At 37.3% G+C, this 27,236-nt stretch overlaps 1 protein-coding gene across 5 annotated transcripts; it reads right to left on the reverse strand.

Moving 5' to 3' along the window:
- WDR26 (WD repeat domain 26) lies at positions 1 to 27,236 on the reverse strand. 5 transcript variants are annotated; one of them, XM_010577700.1, is made up of 14 exons: positions 27,136 to 27,236; positions 26,926 to 26,982; positions 20,079 to 20,215; positions 19,386 to 19,483; positions 18,410 to 18,566; positions 16,613 to 16,669; positions 13,588 to 13,726; positions 9,322 to 9,462; positions 7,850 to 7,969; positions 6,946 to 7,091; positions 6,344 to 6,422; positions 5,580 to 5,709; positions 2,641 to 2,826; positions 1 to 1,142 (listed from the first exon to the last, which is right to left on the reverse strand). In XM_010577700.1, the coding sequence occupies exons 1-14, from the start codon at positions 27,214 to 27,216 to the stop codon at positions 1,117 to 1,119; spliced, it is 1,554 nt and encodes a 517-aa protein (XP_010576002.1). In that variant the 5' UTR covers positions 27,217 to 27,236; the 3' UTR covers positions 1 to 1,116. The 5 variants fall into 5 exon arrangements, with proteins under 5 accessions (XP_010576002.1, XP_010576004.1, XP_010576006.1 ...); XM_010577702.1 differs by having other exon boundaries at positions 20,079 to 20,280; positions 27,136 to 27,159; XM_010577704.1 differs by lacking the exon at positions 27,136 to 27,236 and adding an exon at positions 24,804 to 24,874 and having other exon boundaries at positions 26,926 to 26,957.

Below are 27,236 nucleotides of genomic sequence, written 5' to 3' on the forward strand. Positions count from 1 at the left end.
TTTCCATCATAATACAAGTGTTTAATTATGCTTTGTATGTTAATTACTTTTACAAAATGTTGACTTTGTGAAGAAAGGACTTTCAACACATTCTTCCCTTGAAGTGTAGTCTACCTTTTACACCAGCATTGCTGCATATATTTATGTAATTAAAAAAACCAAAAAGACCTTGTCTTGTTTAAACTCTTAGTCTGGTGGTGCACCCTTGAACGATTTTTTTTTTCTCTAAGTAATAAAGTTTATCTGTTAAGATGAACAGTGAGTTCCTCCATGAAAAACAAGCTTCACTGCCTATGTAAAGCTCCTTCCAGCCACTGCTTCTGATTGGGTCTCAAGACACTCTGGAAAAGCATCAGTGATACCGTGTTTCACAACACTTCCTGCATTGTTTTAATTCCAAATGTATACAAATGAAGTCATTTTAATCCTATAAATAATTTATTTTTAAAAAATTGTGCTGTTAACCCCTTTGCAGGGCAACGAGCTATGTGAAAAGTACAAAACTTTTTGTCAAATGTGATACTGAGAGTGCTTTTGACATAGTTCATTGGTTTATCATCTCAATTTATATATACTGCGCAACGGGCAAGGCTAGAATCCATGAACCAAGCTGCAAAGATCTCAAGCTAAGTAAGGCGGAGAGAGACTTGAGAAACAAGAGAAGGAAATACTTTCCTATCCAATGTATACTCTTCAGACTAAAGCACTCTTTCTATCAAGCCTTCTAAACTGTTAAATAAAGTGTTCCAAACAAGCATTTAAACTTCATTACACAGAAGAGCAACAAGAACAGTAGCCTGCCAGACAAAAAGGCAGGGGGGAAAAATATATATACTGAGTTCAATGGTTAGCCTGAATGTAGCACAGTTCTTCACAACCGATGGGGGGGTAATTTCAACACGGTGTCCAACAACGTTCTAACGACGTGCTTCATCTTGACTGGTTACTATGAAGCAAGGTGGTAAATGTTTGGCCCCAACTGGGCTTCAGAAATGGTTCTTTTTCATGACGAGCATGTCTGTCCAGCTATCAATCATGTTTGTTTGCACCAAATCCCAAGCCATTTAAAATACGACTAATTAAGTTAAACTGAAGTCGTCTCCTCCAAATTCGCCATCAACTATCCATGCTACTGCATTCCTCTGAGCAAAAACAAAAGAGAAAGAAATCACATCTTGAAGATCTTATCAATAGTTAATATTTCTATAAGGTCATTATTACAGTGTATTTACAGAAGCTTTACTGAACATGCATTAGTTAGTGGATCTTATGCTGTAGCTAAATCCCATGCTAAAAATTACTTATTTTAGATTCATTATTCATATTAATTTAGAGATTAATCTAGCATGTTAGGTGTTGGTACTCAAAAAACACACATTTGCATTCAAGTCCCAGGGGAGTGTGCTAATTACAGAGCTGTCTGTCATCCATTTAAGATTCCTAAGTTGTTAGGTATTATTCCATGCACCTACACCTCTTGTGGAAGCACTGCTGTGAGAAATTAATTTTCTATTTTTTTTATGCCATTTACTAGCTCATCTTCTGAGGAAGTAAGAAAGAGTGAGCAAGCAGCTAATTGGAGAAAAACAAACAAAACCACAAGTAAAACCAACTGGAGGATAGGCTGTAAGTCCTTATGGGTGCATTCAAAGCATTACAAACAGGAGATTGGCCAGGCTGGTCCACCTAGTCCAAGACCAGAAGCAGATGCGTCAGAAAGCACAAGAGCTGGGAGAGGAGGTAATTCTTCCCCCTAATATCCTTCCAACTTTCAGCCATTTTCACCTAAGGGACATTCTGAACTAGAGGCGTTTACTTATGTAGCAGCCCTCAATGGGGTTTCTCTTTCATTACTTTGTCCAGGTTCCCCTTGAACTCGTGTCCAAACATACTAGCCACAAGGTCCTGTGGCAATGGGATATACTGTATTTAATTTTAATGTCTACTGTAAATCTTTACCGCAAGGTTGAATGTGTAATGACAGAAGCCTATAAACTGCAGAACAACCCCCAGTGGTCATCTCGTTAACAGTTCTGGGCAGGGAGGTAAGAAGGGTTGGGAACAACTGTGCATTTTGGCAGCAAAAAAAGTTGCACTGTGTGTCTCTCTTGGACACAGATGATTGCAGATGGTTAGGAAAGCATCAATTGCTTACAGATATTATGATGCGAAACTTCACTCTCTCCAGACTTTGGAGATTCCCTTTGTAAGCACTATAATACCATTATTCAATTTGCAGTGTGGTCAGAATGCATTATTTAGATTTTAATAACATTGTATGTTATTAAGCCTCAAGCATTGGAGGCAAGATTTTTAAGAAGTCTACATAAATAAATTAATATAATCCTGAGGTCTTAGTGACACCACAGTTTTCTATAGGGCTATGTCAGAAATTTGAATATCATTTTGGATATACCAGTTGTTTCCTTTTTATTCACAAACATAAATAACTTAGATAAAAATCAACAGCCATGCATAAAAACCCAGTAACTTCTTTTTTAGTAAAACGAGTTATTCTAACCCAAGAGTTAAAAGCATTTTTCTATCCTATTTATGGTAAAGTAAATCCACCAAACCAACTGCCTCTGATGTAAGCTTTTAGTAATTGGAAAACAGACACACACACGCTCTGTTTTTTACCTTCAATATCCTGGTTGTCTACGAAAGGCGCTGGTCCCCATATTCTAACAGTGCCATCATCAGATGCGCTGGCCATCATGGATGGAATCTGCGGGTTCCAGCTCACACAATTAACAGTACGCGTGTGCCCTGTCAGCTCCGCAATTGGCAGCTCACTACGCTTGTGCCAAATATATACTTTGTGATCTAAATAAAATATGCGTTAAAAAAACATAGTGAGAAACAGTGCTCTGCACAGACCGATTTGTCATATCAAACAGCACTTTCACGCAAGCTCTCAGCAACTAAAAAACCCATTAATGTTGTCAAACCCATGTCTAAAACCCATGTCTGTTGAATGTGCAATAGCACTAACAAAATTTTTCTTCTAAAAGTGATCAAAAGGATATGGGTAAAGCTCTTGCAAGTCTACTAAGCTTGGTTTTTGAAGAAAAACGTTTGACTACAATGCAAAGAAGCCAATACATGGCTAAAGAGAAAAACCAAGCTGGTCTTAAAGTAAAGATACAGAGTTGTAATCTTACTCAAAATGAAGTCTTGCAGATTTTTTTTTCCCCTCCAACAATTGTATTTACAGATTAGTATATGCATTATGAAGTCATGAGTACTAAGAATATTTAAAACTACCACCTGTTGATGAGTACTAGATAAGATCACAGCTCTGCAGTTTATGAAATACATCTTGATACTAAAGATGTAAAACATTCCAGTGAAAGTGCAAGCAGAGCAAATGGGAGAGGGCAACGAAGGTTAATGTCTCAAATTGTGAGCTATTACTGTCTTTAGCAACAATTAATTCTTGTGCGGTATTTAAAGATATGAATTTGTACATATTAAAGTAGATGCAATAAACAATGCTACAGATCTTACTTTGTGATAGAAAGCTTTTAATTACTTCTAGCAACATGCTAGAAATAGAATAGTGAACTGCTCAGATACTCCACTGCAATTTTTAAAGAAGTGTTCCTGCTTTATAACCAACCATATTTAAGAATAAATTACTAAAGGTGTTTGTTTCCCCCCACCCTGCCCCTGCCAACTGTAGACTAGCAGCCTTTAACAAGTCTGTAGATTGTCCTCTGGAATATTCCAAAGACATTCCTAGAAACAGAGCTATACAAACTGAACAAGTATTTATTACTAGTATTACACAAAAGCCTAGTATTTAGGTCTAATATATCAAATGAAAGTATTTTAATCTATTTGAAAGGTTTTAGTGTAGATGTCATTCTGAAGGCTTAGCAAACAAACCAATCTTCCTCTATTCCTCTTCCCAGCCCCTCACAAAACAAACTCGCTCTCTGACCTACCTGCTAGAATAGCATCATGGAACCATGTGATAACTGAATTGTCTTCTGTTGAATCAGATCATTTGAGTGTACCACCTTTATATATACTTGTATTGATGCAAATGTTATGGTTGTGTTTACATTCCACTTACGATTTCAAGAGACTACATATCCACGCTATTCATCAAACAACACAATTCACTCTCTGCTTAAACACCGGACATGCAAGCCTCTGCTGTCTGGGAGAATCAAAGCCTAAACACAAACCAGTATTTTGGTGCTTGTCAGAATGCCTGTATTTTGTTTTGGAAAAAACAAGTTAGCTAGATAAAGGCAGCAGTCAATTTCCCTCTCAGAAAGAGACCTCCATTTTCTTCTTACTGATGCATTTGAAAAAAGCCTATCTAGCTGACAACATACTTTAAGAGGTTGTGACAACATAATCAATCTATTACTTTTTTTAAAAAAGGCTTTGACAATGTGATGTTATTTGTTTTGTTTGCTTGTTTTTTTAAAATACATAGACCTTCTCAGTAACCACATTTGCGACAATCCAGCGCAGAGAGGCAACAGCTTCAGACAGGCCAAATCTATTAAATAGAGTGCTATCAGTTTCAACCACTGCTCAGTAATTTTTAGGCAATGAAGATAGCAAAGAATAAATAAAAACAGGGAAAAAAAAGGACTGGTGGACTGTAGTATGTACACCTACACATGCACATCAGCATGGCTCAACACAAATACTGAACTTTCAGATACTTGGGTTTCAAACCAAGGACCTTGTTCAACCATGAGAAGAGGTTCACACTGGATTGGAGAACTGGAGGTGCTGTCCTTCAGTCATATTCCATTGGGTCTGGTCAGAGGGTGAAATTTGGTTTCATTTTAGACATATTTGGTAATTTCCAGAAAAGGACAGTAATAAGTGTCCTGGCCAACCTTATTTCCTAACAGCTGTGAGTTACATAGTACTAACAGTGATTGCTTACACATACCAAGTGTAATTCTTAGCCCTGCATAGGCTTGAATCTTAAGTGACTTCCACAGGAGGTGACAGCATTACATCAGTGACAAAACTGAACGAATTCAAGACATAAACCATTAACTAATTTCTATTCTTGCCACAGACAGTTGAATAAAAACATACCACAAAGCCTTTGATCACCAAGAAACCCTACCAGGGTATGTCAACAACTGCTTAATTTGAGACTACTCCGTCCTAATTAAGATGATGACTCTACTGAAATTAAAATAAAACTCACCACACCTATATCCTCAACAGGCAAATGAAGCTGTTACTCCCCAGAAGTATTTTTGATTCAAAACATAAGCCTAAGTATCATACCACAAAAAGAAAAAGCCTTAAGAACACCCCACCCACTTCTAATTAAAACTGTGCAGATGCTTTTGCTTTAGAGGAGCAACACAAAAGAGACATTAATGCTTTCTACTACTACCATCCTCTCAAAAGATCCTTTCCGCTGGCATACAATTATTTCTTGAAGTATGCCACAATCTCAGTGCTCCTCAAACTTATTTAATGAACCAGTTGCTTGCTTTTATAGATTACAATTGCTAACAACATTATAAAAATAAGGTATAGGAAGGATACAGTGTTCCAGCTTTCTGCACAATGGGGAATGATGTTACCTTCGCTGCCACTTGCAATGAAATCTTCATTATGACCTCCAAAACACGAGTGAATTGTGTAAAATCCTTGTGTAACACCTTGATACTTTCTCACTAAAACTCTGTCTTGTAAGTCCCATAAGTGAACTCCCTGGGAATAAGAAGTATAAAGAATGTTATTTTATCATGAAACATAATTCATTGCATTGAAAAAAGCCTATCTAGCTGACAACATACTTTAAGAGGTTGTTTGAAATTCATTCTTTTGAAACACCAAAAAAAAAAATTAAACATGGTGAAAGTACAATACCTCAGCCAACTTCAGTACTGTTACTAGATTAAGACACTAAAAGATACACCAGATTTCTAGATTAAATTTCCAGTTTGTGGTCCCTTCCATTCTGAAAGCTCCTATTCTTACCCAAGTTTCCAAAAGTAGAATAAATAAAACCTAATTCTCACACCCCCGGACATGTCAGCCTCCCACAATTCTTGCTGTACCTGGCTTCTCAATGCAATAGCCAGATATTAACATTTAATAGTACACGTTTCAAAGTATGAAACTCTTGACTATAAATCAGTCAAAAAAATCGGTCTCAAGAATAAGATTGCCTTCTTGTCAGAGAAGGCCATGCTATATTTATGAATATTACGTCCTTCTTATTACATGAAATACAACTGGTTACTATCAAACATTCCAATGCACATCAAAATATTTAAATGCAGGTAGCAGTTGCAAGCAGATTTATTTGCATTTGCATTTCCATTTATCATCACCAACTCACCTGAGTTGCTACATTTAACAAAGCTAAACGGCCATTTTTTGAAATAGTAAATGACATAATAGGGTGATCTTCTTGTACTCTGAAATTATAAGACACATCAGTGTTAAGAGTATGCTTAAACAATGATGCAACACCAAAACAAAAAGCATGCACTGTCTCTGCAATATTATCAGGGAGAGACAGTTATGAATTGGAAGTTAGGTATGTCTCCATATGTCAATACAAGCCAGGTCTGCAATAGTTTGCTTGTACTTATGACAAATGCCAAGACCAAAAGGGACTTCAGACCTCAAATCCAGCTCCTAACTTCAAGGCAGGACCTACTAAAATAAGCCAGGAATTGAGAAGATGGCAACTCTTGATGACAGAAATGTCAAAACATCCACCAGAAACCTACTCCAATGCTTCGGAAGTTATTTCTAATACTTAATCTAATGCTTTTTGCTGCAACTGGAACTCACTAATTCTTGTCCCATGTTATTCTCCTTTTAATACTGAGAGCATTTTAATAACTTGTTTCCTATCCTGCCCCACAAACCCTTCCTCAATCTTCTTCTGACACTAAGAACCAGGAATTAAAAACCAAAGGAAGAGGTAGTTACATGTTCCTGTCCGTAAGATCCTCAAAGTTATAACCCCGAATTCGCTGGTGTGTGTCCGATGCTAGAACAGTTTTCCCATCACTCAAGCACCAAAGGCATTGTACTCTCACTCCTTCCCAGGAGTCAAGGAGATTACCATCTAAATCCTGATGAGGAGAAAAAAAAAAATTGAACTGTTAGTCTCAGACTTCTGAGGAGTGTGACATAAGTATCTTTTTCACCTTCTATTCAGACAATTGCTACAGAAAGCAATCTTACCCTGTAAAATAGAGACTTAATGAACTAGGACTTGATTGTCGTAACTGAGGGCTTTTGTAGGTATCTGTCCTGGAGAGCTGAGAATCCCTTTCATCACTTATTTTCTCACACGTGATGTGCAATCTATGTCACATCACAGAGCTCACCTTTGCAGTGAGTGAGGCTTGCATACTGCACTATTATTCTGGGCACCAATTCAGCTGACAAATAATCAAGAGTAGGGTGAGACTGTGGACCACCACCCAAAATCAACACCAGTCAAGTAATGAGGGTTTCAAATTTCTGTTTAAACTAAGCAAAGACAGCATGCTGAAACTATGAAAGACACAGTCAAAACTCTATGGAATACACAATATTTGTGGACAAAGCCACTGTTGTTTATTAGTGTATTTTCTAGAGCAGCTAAGAAAAAAAATTCCCAGCCCACAGATCCTCCTTTAGGCAGGCAAAAGATGCTTGAACCCTTCTAACTGCTACATACGGAAGTGTTGCTGAAATACTAGCATTAACGTATTGGTTCTTTGAATTACAAAGGATCGGAAGTTTTAGTGTATGTACACGTGAAAAAACATGAAACTCAGATTTGACCATGACAAAACTTCCATTTCTTGCTTTGTTTTCAATGGGATAGATCCAAAGAACTTACACACTGATAGAACTGTCCACGCTGACCTCCCGTTACAAAACGCTTCCCATCAGGATTCCAGGCCACGCTTGTTAAACTGTCTTCGTGAGATTGGCTCATCTTTGTCCTCAGCTCCCCAGTCTGGAAAATAAACAAAAGCAGCAAGGCCTTAAACCAGAACCCTTTCCCAAAAAGGCATCGATAATTTTATCAGACATAGTGTTTGGAAGTACATATATTTCAACATATTTATTAAAAAGCAACCAAACCTACGAATAATGCAATAAAAAGGCAGAACTATTTCAGCATCTACAGTGACCCTGGACTTGATTTGGGACAATTTCTTTTGTCCCTCAAATCAAGAGGGATGGACTAGTTAGTGCATCAGACAACTGGAAGATTATGAGTAAAGAAAAGAATTAAAAGAAGTTGGAAGAATACATAAGAGAGAAAGAAGCAACATGAAATGAAAAAAGCCAAACATGGAAAGCCAGGAGGAGACTACAAGAAAATAGAGATGATAAATACATTTCAGCAAAAAGTTGGGAGTATCAGAGCATTTACAACTTTTTCCTCCCTGAGCTGGAGCTCTCCATGCCAAAATTCAGCCTTCATCCCCAGCTTATAATGCTACTGTTTCACAAGACAGAGTGCAAATGAGTGGCTTACCACTGTCAAAACAGTAAGGGCTTCTCTCCGTCCTGTTGTGCCAGCTCTAGTGCTCTTCACTGAGCCAATTTAGTCAATTAAACAGAAGAAAAGTTCCTTCTTTTCACCCTTGGAATACGTTTTTGTTTTAGGAAACTAAATTAGTTCAGAGTCCAAGGCAGCCCAAGAAAGACTATACAAGCCACAACTGAGGCAGGGGAAGCTTTTATATCAACTCAAGTGCCCATAAAAATCAACAGCAGAAAAGGATTTTCAAGTTCATGGAGGAAATGGAAAAATGCCCTAGTGTCTGACTGAAAGATGAAGTTCTGAAATCATAAACTTAAGCCTCTGTGTTTCTTCCACTAATATCACTGGGAGGGTTACACAAAGTAAAAACAGCTTGTATCTTTTGCTACTTGTTAAAACCTTCAATGAGCAATTGCTCCCTTTAGATGATAATTCTGTCCTGTTTCTCTTGATTAATTTACTGTTCTTCTCTTCAGTAGCTCTCTAAGGTCCTGTGGATTTACACCATCCCTTCTCAGCAATGATCAGTAACCAGATACACTAGAATTGCTACACAGTCCCACACAGTTAGAACTCTTATTTCAGTTCTGTACAAACTGAGTACAGAATTTGTGGGCTGCCATAGTCATTTTTTCAAATTGTGGAGGGCGGGGGGGCAGGGAGGAGATCAGCGTCTTCTTTACACTCACACCTTGACACCTTTGCACAGCAAGTTTGTAGAAATTACTTCTTTCACACCAACGTATTTAGATATTGAAACAAAAGCAGTATGCTGACCACAAAGTTTTATTTTTTACTCTTTAGTCACCACTTACTTGTACATTCCAGAGCCAAAGCTCAGAACAATCATCTGGGCCACAGGCAACAAGATAGTTGTCATCTGGACTCCAAGCAATATAAGAGACACCATACGCATGACCTTCTAACGTCTTAAGTAGTTTTAGCTGGTGAGTATCCTGAAACAAGAGAGGTTCTGTTGAGACAATGCAAATGAACTCCTACTAGATTTCACATATACACTGTGTCCAAGTACAGCATGGCAAGTTTGCTTTATGCAACTTGGCACCTGCCTTTTACAAGAGGTACGAATAGGTTCTTACTGGAAAAGCAGTTGCTACTTTATAGAGTAAGACCATAAAATGAAAGCTTCTAAGTTTCAATGTGCAAAAGAAGAACACTTGTAGGTATTTTTGTTCTAACCTTCCGTGGTTCTGAATGTAGAACTCACAAAATACTGTTGCATACAGAGTTGTACATTACATTATGCTTGGTTTAGTATAGAAGATTTTCTGTAGTGTCAAATCTCTCTACGTATACTGGAATACAAAAGTACCATTATCCATATTTTACAGAATTAAGTTACTTTCTTAAAAGTAAAGACATGCTGGAAGCCTGTTATGGTTAAACAGAGAACCAAAACCTTCATGTATGCTGAGAAAGGAAAACCTCCAAGTGCCAATGTTTTTATAAACTTGAGTGCATCTTGTGTGTGCTGCTCAAGAAAGAAGTTTTACAGAAAGATATTTTTAAAAGCTTCCTTGAGAGGTGTTCTTATTTCAGAAGTGTTGCTTACAGCAAGCTGTTGCATCTTTTCTGCCAGATTTAGTGAATGAAGCATACTTCACTCATGCAGAGTATCTTGTATCTGCTACAACTGTTCTACTGCTGCCTTGTCAGAGGAACTTGACTTTCAAGCAGCTTATCAAAATAAATAGTACAGCTAGATACTGTGAAACAACCATACACTGGCTTCCTAAGTACAGAAACATGCTTCAATACAGTATTAGCACTGACTCTTGACAACAACATGGATATACAGAAAGTAGAACCAAGCTTGTTAAACTGTTGACAATTTTTGTGAAGCCTCTTGGAAAAGGGCAAGTGGATTTTCCTCCCTCCCTTCCCTCCCCCTTTTTCCACCCTGCTGCATGAGGAATGTTTATACCTCCTACTTCTCTTCAAAGAGTGACTCATTTGAAAACCTAGCTTGATTTCTCAAATTGTCCCTTCTCCTTTTGTTTTATTGTTAATCAGCAGAGCACCTCTTGATTCTAAACAGAAAGAACATGGTCAACAGAAGAAAAGAGAGACACAAAGGACTGTTTCCTGGGATCAGCTGTGAGGGATTTGGTGACTCTCAGCCAGCCTGCAGCTTTGTTGGTTCTGCTGGCTAGAACAACTAAATTCCTCAAAAGCAAGTGGGCCAAGAATAACCTTCAAAACACAGAGAAAGAAAGAGGGGCAAATGAATGGACCTCCCTCAAGGCCCCTTTTCCATTCTAATTATTATTCCTGCTCTGCATTAGACACTACTGTGTCTGTAGCTAAACTGATCTGCAAGGAAACCGAGTCATGTCTGACATCATCTTGCATCCTGGAGCTTGCCTGCAACTGATAGATTTCTTTTTACATCAGGATTAAAGTAGCCTGCCACTCCTGCATCACCTTTGAGACTCATGAGGAGCAAGGTACATAGGATATTCCTCTTCTAATGACAGGGCTTTGTGGCTTTTTCTATCTCTCATGCTGCTCTCATTTCTCTCCAAACACAGCAAAACTGCTACACCATGTTTTGCTCTAAAACAGCAGTCAATGGTATTTCAGGAAATGTCCCCAAATTTAGTCAATCTGCTTCCCACCCACCACCACAAGAAATCTCAGCACTTCTATCCCTTACATATAGCTTCCCAGATTTTTGTTATGTAGAAGAAACAACTATTCAGGTATCAACTTAAGTCTGCAGTAATTGAGCTCCTTGGCTGAAAAGCCAAAAACCTGTCAACAGTTTTTAGAAAGTACAGAAAAAAAAGAAGGCTTCTGTGAGGAACAAAAAGGACTGCTCGACCAAAGATGATGCATACCAGTCAAGGCGATACCTCTACTGTGCTTAATCTTTGTGCACTAGAGATTCTGCCACACTTAGTAACAGTCTAATAATGCATTTCACACACACACCCCTAGTTCACCCAAGACATTATTTAATGCTGCTGAGTCCACTGAAGAACTTTGAAATGAACAAATGAAACTGAAAACAGAAGCATGGGTTAAGACAGCTTAGACATGTAGCTGGGTCTTAAAAAAGAAATAAGAAATTCATGGTATGAACTGAAGAAAACACACAGAAGCAGCATCATTACACTTCAAGAGGGGTGATGAAGAAAAGAAAGGGAGAAATTAAGGATTCTTACACAAATGAAGTGTGTGTGGAAGAAGAAACACAGTTCATTTAAAACAGTGTTCTCCCATCACTTGCCCAGACAGTCGGACTTATGTTTCCCTATAGTTTATCCATACAGATTAGAATAATTCTAAATACCCAAAGCCTTGAAAACCTGATTAAACTTATGGTTCAAAAGACATTGTCAACTGCTGCAGGAAATGCAAGAAACATGCTCTGGCAAATATGAAAGTGAACCATTTCAGTTATGTGGCCTAATGTTATTTAGGCATCCACCTCCTTGAAAGGGTTTCAATTTTTTTTTTTTAAAGTACTTAAATACAGAAGATAAAACTCTACAAAGCTGCTTTCCCACTAACTATTTATTAGAGATTTTGTTCCTTTAGCCACCCTTGGCCAAAAGGGTTAGCCTAAAACACTCACAAAACATTTATTTGGCTTGATTAACCAGGTATTAGCTAACAATTCACTATAAAATGTGCTAATCAAGATGTCGAGTATTAAAAACCGATCAATATAAAAGAAAGATGTGCCTCTACAATCAAGTGACAAATCACCAGCAAAAACATTTGATCCTTAATTTACTCAGAATTACTCTGTTAAAAAAAAAACCAAACACACAAAACAAAATACAGATAATTTTCTAACTAACAGAAGTCATCTTATGCTGCTATGCATCTCTTGGCCCATAGCACACTGGCTCCAGTTACAAACAAACCAGAACAGTTCTATGCCTGAAAAAACCCATAGCACTTGCTGTTAGTTCAAGGGCCATATAGCAACTATGCACATGGAGCAGGGTTTTAAGTTCTCCCATCTTCTTAACAGCCTAAAGGACTCAAATTATATGGCTTCCTAACCTGTAGTTGAAGAAAAGGATTAAGTTCAGCTCTCAAATCCTACTGAAAGCCAGTATGGAACTGCAAAAACCTTTCATATTCCACTTAGCATACCAGTTTGCAGCTGTGTGGTTAAAAGACTGTAAGAATCTTATTTCTGATAGTGTTTTACAAGCATTAACAACTTCAAATATTGTATGCATATGTTCAAATTTATTCACAGTTTTCAGTTGTTATGAACTATACGGACATACTTTCATATCACTTCTACAAGTCAATGAAAACAGTCTTAGATTCACCGCTCAATCTTTTTATTTACATAAGAATAGATATGGGTAGGAAAGATAAATCTTGTAGCTGTAGGATATTTCATAAGAGAAACAGTGCCATACATCAGTATCAAAACCTAAAACCGCAGTCTGTAAGAAAATGGATGGGTATACTTCCGTGTGTCAGTGGATTCTGACAAGTGTTTAAATCTTCATCTCAAGCCAAGGCAAATCTTACAACAGCAAATAGCATGAAGTGGTATACTGATACAACTTCAGTTTAGCACATACCATTTTATTACTCAGAAATAAAGTACTAAATGGTGAAGTGGACAGAGTATTTAAATCCAAGTGTACTAGTAGCAACAAGGTAACAGAAAGGGGTTAGTCACACACATGGATCAGAAATACTCTAAGTGATTTAGAAGAAAGGTTCCTCACTGCCATGCTCCTTCCACTCTCACCCAATGCTTTGCAAGGCCTTCAAGCTGAGAAGCTCCCCTGGAGGGCACCAGCAGGCTCTACCCCATGGTACTGGTTTGGGGCACAAAAAGTTCCTGCCCCAAGCAGCCAACAGTTCAAGCCTTACGCTTGGGCATCAGGTTTTCAAGTGTCCTCCTTCACTAACTTACACTGACTGTGATCTTCAGTCGTTTACATCCCAGAGAAATACCCTAGTCAGCAGGCTACAGTGCATGTTAGCCTGTCCTACAAAAATCAAACCATACTAGCAAGAAAAAGCAGAGAGGGAAGGGAAAGACAAGTCATACACATTTTAACACATTGCACACTTACTGGATCAACCTGCCATATAATAACAGTTGTGTCCTTAGATCCTGTTGCTAGTTTAGTGCCGTCATTGGAGAATTTACAGAACCACACTTCATTACAGTGCTCCGTTAGTATCTGCTGTGTATAGCATGGGAACTGTTTCCTGGGAAAAGAAAGGGATGTATTCGCAGATTAATAAGAAAGTGGTAAGATTTTTTTTTTTAAATCAAGCTAGTAAAAACTAAACCAAACTTATTTAAATGCAAGACCAGACAACTTAGAAAATTCCTCTATTAACAGCTGCTTCAAATAAGTACAGAATGATGTGCCTTATCTGGTAAAAAGCTCACACCACCAAGTGATTATAACTAATCATAAGAACACAGAACTATTCTTATGCCACTCTTTCCACACAATTTGTTATGCTTTCATATAACTTGGAATAAAACTGTCCTCATTCGGAGTTTAACAGCTTATTACTATACGCTTCTATGATGTATAGAAAATACTGGAGTCCAAACCTCTTTGAACCTCGCGTGCAATTTTTTATTTACATGTTGGGGTTTTCTAAGTATCTAACTCACTAAGCTATATCTTACCAAGACTTTAGAAGTGATTCTTACATAAAAGCCGAGTAAAAGAAGTCTTATTTTGTTTTCTTGAATGTGATCTTGCAATAAGTTAGAAGTTTCTTTGCCTTCATTTTGTGCCATTTTTCACTTTCTTTGCAGAATACCATGTACAATATCTAAGCGTAACTAACATGTCATTATGAGCTTTCAACTTGAACTGTTCTCCCTCACAAAATCTACATTATTTTGTAAAACATAAAGCATTTAGCAAACAAAATATTATATGATAAACTACCGAAGAATTAAACGTTCCTCTATAGCTAATATTTAATACTCTAGGTACACACTGAGGAAAAGCTAACAGTCATAATATTAAGTTAGGTAAGAACTGGAGACAAGTTTTATTTTATTTACAGCTTGCATACTGTATAAGAATTTGAGAGCTAATATAAAGTAAATGTAGGCTTTTACAGCAGATGGCTGCTTTTATAAGCAATACCGGAGTAACTACCAGTTCATTGTTCAGATGCACTAAAGGGTGCATCTTTTTCTTGAACTACAGGGATCCCAAGTGGTTTAGTCTTATCTTGAGTTTTTATGCTGCCCAGCACAACTCTAATGGGACACAACAGTACTAGTGTAACAATGACAGTCTCCATGAATGTACAGCTGTACTTATAACTGGAGATACTGGCCTAAAACCCCCCCACCTTACTTCCTTTACATTTGTGTTTAAAAATACAGTTTGGTGGCAGCCAGGCTGACAGATACCTGAAAAACTACTCCTTACCAGAAGCTAGAAAAAGTTCTGCTTAACACAGTGTCTATACACCCTCAGTCCATTTTCTTTTGCTATAAGATGCTTCCTAGTCCATGCTTAAAGGCTATTGAGCAGCACTAAACAACCACACAGCCCCTCGTTTCCTGTCTTATGGTAGAGGAGGATAAACAAAATGTACATACATAAATATCTGTAGTTGGGTTCCTTGGGTATGCCTACTTACTTGCTTATAGAGAAACGCAAGTCTGTTCTGCTCCTACTTTAAGCTGACCAGGAGCTGTCTAGTTGCCACTGGAACAACACTGAGCCCAAGGTAAAAAGCCCCACCCATGAAAGAAGACCTTGTTTTCCTTGGAGTCTAGAGGAACATAGGCAAGCCCTTACACAGATATGTGTACCTACAGGAAGAGCATTTTGTTATTATTTAGCCATATTGTAATAGGTTGATGTTTTTCCTCAGAGCAGCAATTTGCTCTAGAAGGTGAAAGAGTCTTTATCCATAACTCATACAAAGTACAAGGGGCTCAGTGTGTCCCAGGAAAGCCTTTTCAGCATATTTCAGTTTAAAAAATACTCTATAGAACAATAGCTCTTGTATTTTAAAGCTTAAGAAAAGCAGCCAAGGTTTTGTAGAAATGAAAAGCAAGCAGTATAATTCTGGAGTATAAAGTTTTCATAGTAAGGCCTTTAGGTTCCTAAAAAGGGTAACAGGCACAGTTGATATAGCTGCTGCAGACATATGCCAATATTGAATTACACTATTCACAATCCAGTCAGATCGGAGCACTCACACAAAAAGTTCTCTTCACTTAACTAATGAAACATACAATCCAGCAAATTCAACTTCACAGATAGCAAAGCATACATTAAATAACCTTCTGCAGAAGGAAATAGCAGCAGTCTCAAAACAAGAAACCAAAACCAGTTGTCTAACCGTTTCTGGTTTTGCTAATTAGATATTATTGTAGCTCAAAGGGTTTTCTTTTTTTGAAGTGTTTCATTACAAATTGTTCTCTTTCGCACAACACGCTTGAATCATGCTGTTCACATGCTGAAATAAAGTATCTAATAAAGTTATCTGTTGTTGTATTTACAGAAGTTCAAAATTCTAAATAAAACAAACAGCTACTTTTTTATTCCCTGTACATACAATGGAAGATTTATTCCTCAACTTCTGCAATGGTTCTTTTTCAGAAATCCACATTAAGCTAGTACCTAGAAAGCAGTAGCATTCACCTCTCATTTGGGCTTCACTGTTTGTAAACTCAGACTAAAGTTTATTTACATGAAAGCAAGACAAAAGAATTCCAGGGGGAACCCAAACAAAACATCCAACTAGGCTGAAGGCTCTAAAAACCAAGAATGACCACCCCCAAAAGCATCAATTCTCTGTTATCAAAATCTCTGGCACAGTAAGATGAAATACCTCACCTTCATTCCCAGCAGTTTCTCCCTCTTACCTCCCACTCGTATGAAGTGATTAAGTTTTAGTTAAACATTTTACCTATTAGTGCAATTCAAACATGCTTGATCAAAATAATGCCAGAAGTCCAAAACAGATTAGTTGCAACTAAAAGAGGGAAAGTTGTCAGTGTTCTATCATTTAAGTAGTACAGAACTTAAGTTGTCTAAACTATAGACTACTGTTACTTCTGTCAGTTTCATCAATATTTGGCTTCCACTGTCTTTAACTCACCTCATTATGCCCAAGCATGGCAGCATGTACAGCGCACCACATACTGATCTCAGACCCCTGCAATAGGTAGGTACAATAGGTTGAGTTGAGGACAGAATGGAAGCCTTTATTTTGAAGTGGGGGGGTTTTGCCTTTTTTTTTTTTTATTAAAGTAGTCATGAGTATTTATGTATGTATATATATATCAAATATTCAAGCTTAGGAAGTACCACATTAGGTGAAAAAAAAACCCAAACAAAACCCAACAAACCCAAACTATGGCCAAACTTTTATGTCAGCAAATAGATTCAGATGGGTGAAATTCAAGTCCAGATTTGTTGCATATAGTATCTTTTATATCCAGCTCTACCTAGGCCAACTTCAGTAAACCATGCTCTTTACAGTTGGCTTGAATGCTCTTTGGGGTTTGATTAATCACATCAAACCCCCTACAGAACATCCAATGTAATTTATGGACTTGTGCAAAGACTGAAGTTAAATCTCTTTCTGTTAGTCTGATTTTAAGACTCACTTCTGAAGTAGGGAAGCCACAATTCCAGTATCTGATAATTTCCAATAGCTCCAAATGGGAAACAACCAAATTACCACGCACACACACAAAACTACTGAATTAATGTAGCAAAATTACAAGCTAAACAATAGTCTAAAAAAGTTATGTGAATACATGAAATGCTGAAGATATTAATTTTAAAACCTTAAATGGCTACAGTGAAGTACTACGGAAATCTGCATCTTTAAAAACAGATTCCAAGTAACCCAAGAACACAAGTCAAAACAGCTGAGTTCAGAAAGTTTCTATAAGAAGTTTATCAGTATTAAATTAACTTCCTCAGATGAGCTAACATTAACATGAAAAGAATTCCCCTGTAAGCCCAAGTGTTAGCCTGCTACATGAACAAACATATAAGGCTATCATATACAGCCCTTATTTTCTAGGTGTCCTAGCCCTCATTCCCTTATTACCCCATGCACAGCAGTTTTCCGTAAAAGCTACACTGAGTTTTTAGGTCCTTAGCTGAGTTTTGCTGGATGAGGAAAAACCACTCAAGTCAGTCATTTGTTAAAAACAAACATCTTCCTGCTTCAAGTCTACTAAAATACGGCATTCTGAAGATTCAGAAGCAGCACTGGTTTTGTTAAAAAACAGTTATCCAGAGCGTCTTAAGACCTAATATATGTAGGTATAAGAGACGTTCAATTCCTGCTACCTTACAAATCTGAGAAAATAGTTATTTATATCATTCATATATTATGTAAAACGGAAATGTCTATTGCACACTTCTACTCTGGTTTAACCTTTGTGTCTAAAAGCACCTCACTGTCCACTATTAGAAGTTGAAGCTGAAAGCTGACTTCATGAAGTCTGCTTCTGTAGGCTTTCTGCATTCCAGTAAGCTTGAAGGCAGAGTCTGGATAAATAACATACTAGTGATTCGCCAGTGAAAAAACACAGCAATCCCGTGTTGATGAATAAAGAGACTGGCTGTCCAAAATCACAAGAAACAAGTGGCTAAGGATTAGCACAGTAATATATTCTATTCATACCCATCTGATTAAAATTTTAAAGCTTCAGTCTGACACCATTACCCCATATCCAGCTACCAAAGTCTCTTACACATACCTTCTTGACTCCCCCCCACTACTCATTTAATAAGAACTGAGTTATCCCAGTCAACTCCTGTTAAACCAACTCAGAATAATTTTCATGTCCCTTTTAACAGTAGGTACAGTTAGACTATTTTAAAACACAAAGAAAAGATATTTTTGCCCATATTAAAAGTCGCAAGGGTTTCTTACCTACTACAAACATGATCTATTAGCAGCGAGACAGAATCTAGATTACTATCTAGTTTCGTATTATGATATAGGCACCGGTCCCGTTGTAGTTCCACAGCCTGACGTAGCAGGTTCTGTAAACGCCTTGGAGGAAGCATCACTGATGGGGGTAGGTACGCTTTAAAACAGTTATTAAGAAAAAAAAAAAAGTATCAAAACCAAGTTGCAAGTAAGAGCATTTTGATTTGAGTGTTTCTGGAAGAGACCTTCGTAAATAAAGCTTAAAAGCTACAGGAAAAGAGTGCACACAGCTCGTCAAATTTACAGCTATACATCTGGAAGTAGAAGCATGAACTTCTGGAAAGCAGAGTTGTATGCAAGGTATTTGTAGTTACAGTATATATTGTCCTGGCCAACAAGCACCATTTACACAAGCCAACTCAAACCCCAGTATTTAACAAAATCTGTAAAATTATAAAACAGTATCAGCTGTGTTAATTTAAGGAATTCTCTATTAAGACTATCAAAATAAAGAATACTATGATTTTACAACTCTGATATATAGTATTACACCAGCCACAAGAAAGAGAGAGGAGAAACTGTAATTCAGAGCACAGTCTGAGACCACTATCAACCAGTACTAGTATCACTAGTGGTTATAGGCCACACTTAGTTTCAACCTCTCAGTATAGCTGGCATTTACAACAACACCACCCCTGCCCCTCCTCGAACCGTACATTTAATCACCAAGTTATACTATTACTGTATGCAGCAGAGCTACAAAATAAGAGCTCCTATTACAAATAGTTTATCAGAGACAGCAAAAGGTTAGACACAGAAGACCAAAGGGTAAAGGCACCTAAAGGCATCCCCATTAACCAGGAAATAAAAAAACAACCACCGGCAAATGCAGTTAAAACCAATTCCCTGGGATATGTCATAAGATGTGCTGGATTTACAGAGGTGGGAATAAATTCTAAACACTAGAACATCTTACTCTGGAGTTTGTCCAAAAGTTTAGATCTGGAAGCTGTTCCTTTCCCTTCCCACTCTGCTTTTGCACGCAAGTCTTCTGCATGGCTACACATCAGATACCTGTTTAAAAAAGTGCACACACACCAACAGACCAAGTCTTTCTGGAATCATTCTTTTCACTTTTAAGCACAATATATATCATAACATTCTTAATGAACTGGAAACAGGTGACTTAAGCTTGAGACTGACAGGAAAAAAAGCAGGGAACTATTCCACACAAACATGCATCTTCTTCAGAGCAAGTATCTACAAATTGGCAATAGAAAAAGAAAACAAAACACAGATTTCAGGGAAGGTAGAAATGTCTTGTTTTCATCTATGAACAAACCAGACTATATTCACCTACTTATTCAACTATAACATAACAGACTAATAATCCTCACAATCAGATGACCATACATATGCATGTATTAATTTGGGTTCTAGTACTAGAAAAGTAAATCATAATCAGGTTCTTTTCAAGCATCTGAAACAGAACACTGTCTGCTGAATAGTCTTTACTCACCATTTTAGCATATGCCACTACAGCTTATTAATCAACAGGATTAATCAACAATCTTCAATACAGTTTGAGTTTTTACAATGTCAGCTACCAAAAGCTATAGAATTCCTTAGAAAATTCCACTGAAAGAGCTCTCAGAGTCCAAACACTTACCCACTGAGGACATGAATGCGTTCTGTATTATATTTCAGAGGTGTCAGTTCACAGCGTAGAACTTGAAGTGCCTCCAGGACCTTGCCATCCTCCAGGTATTCCAGGTACTTCTGCTGCAGCAGCAAAAACTTCATCCTCTGACATGACAGAAAGCAGCAGTCAGGGGAAAAAGGTTGACTGAAGTTTCAGAAAACGTTTGAGCCTAAACAGAACAGTAGAAACCATTCTACTATGCCCTTCAGAAATACAGCTATATGTAATGTTTCATTACTCAATTACTCTTTTTGCTGGGTTTTCAACAACATTGCAGCAATTAAGTTATCCATGAATTTCATTCCTGCCTTATGGGGCTCCAAGTATCTTCCTACCTCATTTCTCAGATCCCCCCTTCAACTTGTCTCATTTTCATACTGACTCCCTTTTCAGTCACCATTCTTCAAACCCTGAATTAGATAGGCTTCCCAATCTTACATTCTATCAAGAAAACCACCCAAAAGCAGCTAATCACATATTTAAGACTGCATGACAGCACAGAACACAACAGGCCAACTCAACAAGTTTTCATACTGCTTACATAGGAGCTGACATGGATCACGCAGCTGCATAACATAGAGCAATAACAAATTGACACTGCCTGAGGTTTTATTTTGTAGTTCCATGTTAAGTTGTTTTCCTTCGGTGTTGTATCATTTTTCAGGATTACAGAAAAAAAATATAGTTTCCTATATTTAGGAATCATTTCACTTCTCAGAATTAATCACTGCTATTTCATAGCATTCCTTTCATCTTCTACAGTTTTTGGTTGTCTTCTTTTAAAAAAATAATCAAGCCTACTAATCTAACAACAAATGTCTGTGGATAAGAAAAGAAAATCAGCCATTCATTTACTATATTCAAAAACCTTAAGTCCTAGAAATTTCTAATACCAATTTTGTAGAAACACAGTTTGATTGTTTCTGGATGAAACCAACTATTCTGCGTTTGCACATCCTTACTGCTAGTGTTAGCAGTTATCAGAGAGAAAAGACATTTCTGGTCCACAAGACTCACCACATTAAAGAGGAAAATGTACATTCTTAGACATATCAGTGAGAAACAGAATGAAGATTATGTGCAGCAAATTACATCTGCTTTTCTAATGAAGACCCCACCAACTCAATCACCGATTTCGTTTGCTTTGTCAGACCTCAGGCACCTCACTATTTTCATGCTCATATTTGGTCAATGTTTACTTAGTTTCAAACACACTGCTAGCCTCCTTAAGTAGAGGGATAATTGGGAAATTTAAGATGCTCCTGTCCTAGTAAAGTTTACATGAAAGTTTAAGGCTTACTATATATAAAATCTAAAGTTAAAACATAAAGCAGTTTTAGCTTCCAGAGATGTTCAGTTCTTCAAAAAGAATAAAGTTTCCACATACAGTGCTATTCACTTACCACACAGCTTTGTGAAGCATAAAACATTACATGGTAAAGATGATTTATGTTCAAACATGTCTGTAGTACTCTATTGTCACGTACGCAACAGGCAAAACCATATTACATTCCCTATCCAGCTCTCTAGTTCATTTGAACTTGGAATTGTTAGAGCATCACTGTACAGTTTTTACAGGCGAGACAACATTTTTTGGTGTTCTGACATGTAGAAAACCAAAAGAAAGATATCCCAATTATTTACAACCTCAGTGGTTGGTTCCGTGCAGTAGGCCAGCAGACCTCATGCTGTTTGCTTATATACTAGCAGCAGGAGGGATAAGAGCTTCCTCTCCCAACTATGCACGTGCTCACAAGGACCCATGAAGAGGCTCAGGTAGTAAGTCACATACCATATTTCACTCCTTTTGGTCACCTCCCACTGACAATCACCACCACATAAAAAATAGCCTGATATTTCCAGCTTGTAATAAAAACTATATTCCCTCCAACTCTTCCTTCTCCATTCACTGAATATAATATTTATTAAATTTGTATCATCTTTCCCTTAAATGTGCTAACCGTAACTGTATCGAATTAAATCTTTCTCCCTCCCTACTTCTAGGACTTGGCATGTTAATTTCATTTCTTTAAGGGGAAAAGTACAAAGAGCAGAAAACCCTAAAAACCCCGATTTTTGTAATGCCAGTCCCAAAAATTCGATGGAAGCATTACAGGAGCACTACTGTTCAGCATGCAGAATGCTGTTGCCAAGTTATCCAAAGACGTATAACTTCAGTTTTTGGGTTAGAAAGTATAATTTCCAAAAAAAAAAAAAGTCAGCGCCATGTGTGACTTTGGCATATTAGGCATATAAAAGCTGCCAGAATAACACGGTACTGTACACTTCATGCAGGAGTCTACTGTTAACATAACAGAGAATTAGAATCAAAGATAAGCAGTTTTAAATTGTAACTTATCTTTAGCAAAAGGCAGGGACTAGAGTAAAGTCTTGATAGGGAAATTAAATTTATTTTCTAAGCTATTTTGATAACTGCTCCAAAACTTGCCCTACAGCATACATAAACAATGGCATGAATACAGCCTCCTTAAGGCAAAAGTCACACTCCACTGACATCATATTTCAAGTCTTTTTTTTATATCAGGACGCTCACAGCCTCCTACTACTTATTTTTGTGCAACTATTGACTTTGCTGACAAGTAGATTTCACTGAACAACTGAATTTTGTCTTCATTTTCTCTCAACTACTTATATGCCCTACTAATAGTACTGCTAATTACGTCCAGTACCACCTTGTTATGGTAGACAACACCATTTAGAGTACATCTTCCCTTCTAGAGCCCAAACAACCTCTTCTAGAAGGAAAGCGAGCTGTTTGTAATATTGGCAACTGTAAAGTAAAAGGACAAACCCCACTATTTAAATAGAACAGAACAAGCATAAAACTAATCTGACACAATGCACCCACAAGAACAGCTTACTCATTCTCCATATTCTTCAGCTGCCTTCCAAAGAAGGGAAATGAAAATTATCATAAACCAAATTATACCATGTACAACATACAAAAGTGCCTGGGATTTGTTGTTGTCATCTCAGTGTTTGCAATGGAAATTCAACATCATTACACCCTTCACTGTTGCACAGTTTAAATCCAGACACCACCATCGCTTAGCTTATAGCAAAGATTCTTCACCCTGTAGGACCCATGGAAGAGTCCAATACAACAGTTTCAGCACTGCAGTCTGGCTGGTTTTGTTCAGTTATCACCACCTCATCCTGTCTTTCAACTCTATAGAGAGAATGAGGATAAAGCGCACTACTTTGTTGTTTCTAGAAGCTATTATTTAAGTGGAAGTTGAACATCTGATCACCCTGGGGCAAAACTAAGACAGAGTTAATAGATTTACGGGGGGAGAGGGGGGTGGTGGTGGTGTTTTTTTAATGTAATATTAGCACTTCGCCTTCTTCAAACTACAGCCTTCGATTACTAACATGAACGTTTAGTACTTTACTCCTTCATGGTCCTAATTGTTAGTAGGAAACCCCATTGCAGCATCTTAAATTCTAAGAAGTTTTGCATGCACCATGATTCACCAGCACTAGGGTAACCAAAGGTGAAAGCCTCAGCAATGCAACTGTGAAAATAAAAGGACAAGCATCCTACCACAGTCAAGAAATTGGGCCATTTTGATCACTGGTTACAGTAGCAAATCTTCAGAAGTTTAAAGAGTAAAATGCATAACCTAATTTTAGGATTAGATTTATTGTGTTATTTTTGAGCTGCATATCTTAACAAGCTCCACAACAGTTTTATTACTGTACTAAGAGTTCAAAAAAGTAAGTAAACACTGCTGAAACAACTCTTCTCCAAGATGAAGAAGGTAACTAAAAGACGTGCTGAAATTAACAGCTGATGTTTCAAGATGAACTCAACACAGCAGCTATCTGTTTATAGCCTGCAGAACTAGGACCCCAATTTTCATTACTTTGTAGTCTTTATTACTTTGATAGTCTTGTAAAACACTGATAAAAGTACTTAAAAACCATCCAAAACTTAAATGTAAGACTTGATATGTAAAGGGCAGAAAATATTCTGGCCTATAGAATTTAATAAGACTTCAACCATACTAAATCCTGTCACTTAAAGAGTAATTCATTCCAAGAGGGAACTGCCCTTAATACTGGTAGCAAGAGGGACACCATACAGGCAGGTGGAGCACTTCACTCAAACGACAAGATACAAATCCCTTTTTTTTGTTGTATTGCCTGCTGCGGGCTGTATACCTCCAGAACTGGGGGGAAGTCCCATTTAAGTGAATGAAAATAAAAAGAGGACAATTTGAAAGTATATTCTAGATGACTCTAGAGGAATAGTCTCCAGATTTCTTCCTAGGTTCAATTAGTTACCCAAGATAGGTGCCATAATATGCTTGAGTAGCTCTAAAGTAAGCAAAACCTCAGGCTGGCTTGAAACTGATATTTTCTAAGCGTTAGTCAAGGGAAAATACCATGCTTGAATCAACTATAAAGTTCTACAGATTGTCTCAAGACAGCTGTATCTTATACACTAGAAAAGTAAACATGACTAATCACACAGTATATAGCACTCAGTTGTGTTGACACAAATAGAAATAGCAGACTGTCCACCCCCCCCAACATACCAACACATAGCATCAAAGGTTTACAAATTCAGATCAGCCATTTCATGTTTAGTGTTTTCATCTGTAGAACTTACAGCACTTTGCAGAAATAAGGAAATTAAAACAGGAGTAGAATTTTCAAAATACATACGTATCCCCTTCACTGACCACACATTTCAAAAGCAGCTATGCATCCTGGTTATTTTGTCCAGGTCATATTAACTATAAGAAGAAAAAAAAACACCAAGCCAAAACCAAACCACCAAACACACACACACACCCTACTTTGTTAAATACCCTGTGTCATCTAAACTTTTAGGTACCCATTCTTCTTGTATGCACACATTTTTGAAACATCTAGTCATACAGTACGAGTCACAAATCAGGAGTCAGGAAACCCAAAAATCTAATTTTCTATTTTTAAAGAGTCACCTGCAGCAGCATTTTGTTTGGACTTTCCCTGATCAAGACATTTATAATCTTCATTAGCTCTGACTTTGTTGCATCTGGGATTACCTACAGAGCATAAAGCATCCCTCCTTACCTGTAATGATCTTTCACTAGTTTTCCAGGTGCTGACTATACTAATACCCACCCATGATCTCAACCATGTACAAAAAAGCCAGGCAGAGAGGGAGGTGGAGATGGTGTGCATGCAATGGAACACACACAAGCTCAACTTATCCTTGCAAATCAGTATTGTCTTACTAACACACATGTAAGACATTTAATACTGTTATCCGTTTTAAATTACATGAAATTTATTTAAAAGGAGAACAACTTTAAAAAGAAAATAGTTAATATTTGGTTCAGGTAAAGTGCAGTCTAAACCAAGTAATTTTATTGCACCAAGTTTTTATTCAGGCAGTTAGACATCAACATTAAAGAGCAGCATGCTTTCAGAGCGTTCCAAAACAACAGAAGGAAAATGTCCCCCTTTTCCCTCAAGTTCTCTAAAAAGTACAGTGCTAATACACAGTTAAACCTCTTGACTCCCAGACATGTAAAACACTTCAATACTACAGAGAAACTTGATAACTTCAGAAGTTAGAAACATGAGAAAATCTGCTTCAAATGACTGTTTATATTCACATACAGTGGTTTCATACTTTCAGTCTCCACAAACTACTGAAAGCCGCATACAATATTCTAAACTATTTGAACAGTGAATGTTACGTATATCAAGTCTTTGAGAAAAGAGAAAGTGAACTACTAGTCTAACCAAGAGGTGCTAAGCTTTGACCAAATTAATAGAACAGAATGTAAACTTCTCTCAAGTACCCTCTGATGTTTTGCTAAACATCTGTTTTTCCTACTTCACTTCCTGTTCTCTTTCTCTCCCTCCCCCACCAGACAGGAAATTGTCTTGACAACAAATGAATCAGCTAGAAGTGGAGCTAAGCAGCCATCAGCTGATTCTTCATTGTTTACAGTCACAGACAGACACTTCAAAAAGCCTTGCTACTGTTTTCTTGCTAAGTGACAGTAGCTGTTCTAACTTCATTTCGTTAAAATAAACGTTTAAACACAACAGAACAAGCTGTTTGAATAGTTAAGTAATGATTTTCATCTCGAGATAGAAAAATCAAACCAAGAAACACTTTCCTCAAAGCACCTGAAATCATAACAACACGTATCATAACTGTCAAGTCACAGGATCTACCAACACTTCATTTCTAGGTTCACCTTTAAAAAAAAGCCAGCCAAAGAGAAAAAGCTCTAAAAATCCCGAACAGCAATACAAATGCATTTGCTCTGTAGAAGCCATCTGGAAAAGCAACAGTATTGTTCATCGTCTATAGCAGCCTCTATATTCCTGTAATGTGTTATTACAATGCCAACTCCACATTAGTATTACTGCATTTTATTTCTAAACTCCTCTTCCCTCAAGAAAACCTAACTCCCATAAACACAGAGATTGTGAGAAGTATTTCAAGTTTGAAATTAGTATTCAACATAGGCAGTTTCTACAGAAACTGACCTATTTTAGGACTGTTACAGGATTTATATTTTATCAGTTAAGTATGTTTAGCAAAGTTTAAACATTCAGTACACCAAATATTAGCCTCAATACTTTAGGGCTTCCTACCTCACATTCTAAAAAAGAATAAAAAAAGTTCAGATTAGCGTGATGTTTGAGATAGCATGCAAGCTGCTTAAAGTAAACAAAAAAGAAAACAAGAACTATGGACAACCAACTCCATAGTGAAAGATTACACCACTACAATTAGTCCAACTATACAGCTCTGAAAGAGTTCAAGTGTGCCTCTTACCACAATTGCATGCGGAGAATGCACTAAGGCCTTAAGTTCATTCAGGTCGTTCTCAGCCTGCAGAAATTGGCATAAGAAGAAAAAAAACAAACAACAAAACAAAAAAAAACACAAACAAAAAAGTATATAAGGAGGGTGGATTTTGAATTCTCTCACAGATACTATAAATTTATAACAGTGGTTAATACAGTCCTATAAGCCCTACGTTACCTTATCCCATTCTCCTTCCATGACATGATTGCGGAATTTGGTAGCAGAAGGATGTTCTAAACGACATCCTGACTCTTGCATGAGAAGATCAACAGTCTGGC

The sequence above is a fragment of the Haliaeetus leucocephalus genome, unplaced genomic scaffold, assembly GCF_000737465.1.
Source record: "Haliaeetus leucocephalus isolate CR32 unplaced genomic scaffold, Haliaeetus_leucocephalus-4.0 Scaffold577, whole genome shotgun sequence".
Taxonomy (NCBI): domain Eukaryota; kingdom Metazoa; phylum Chordata; class Aves; order Accipitriformes; family Accipitridae; genus Haliaeetus; species Haliaeetus leucocephalus.

What these genes read in the sequence shown, in the direction of transcription:
- WDR26 (XM_010577700.1), bottom strand. Translation starts at nt 27,216, where the DNA reads ATGCAAGAGTCAGGATGTCGTTTAGAACATCCTTCTGCTACCAAATTC. An exon ending in CCATGCTTGGGCATAATGAG is followed by an intron (nt 13,727 to 16,612) that starts GTGAGTTAAAGA and finishes TTCTTTTCCCAG; the next exon opens with GAAACAGTTCCCATGCTATA. An exon ending in GTGGACAGTTCTATCAGTGT is followed by an intron (nt 7,092 to 7,849) that starts GTAAGTTCTTTG and finishes TCTCCTCATCAG; the next exon opens with GATTTAGATGGTAATCTCCT.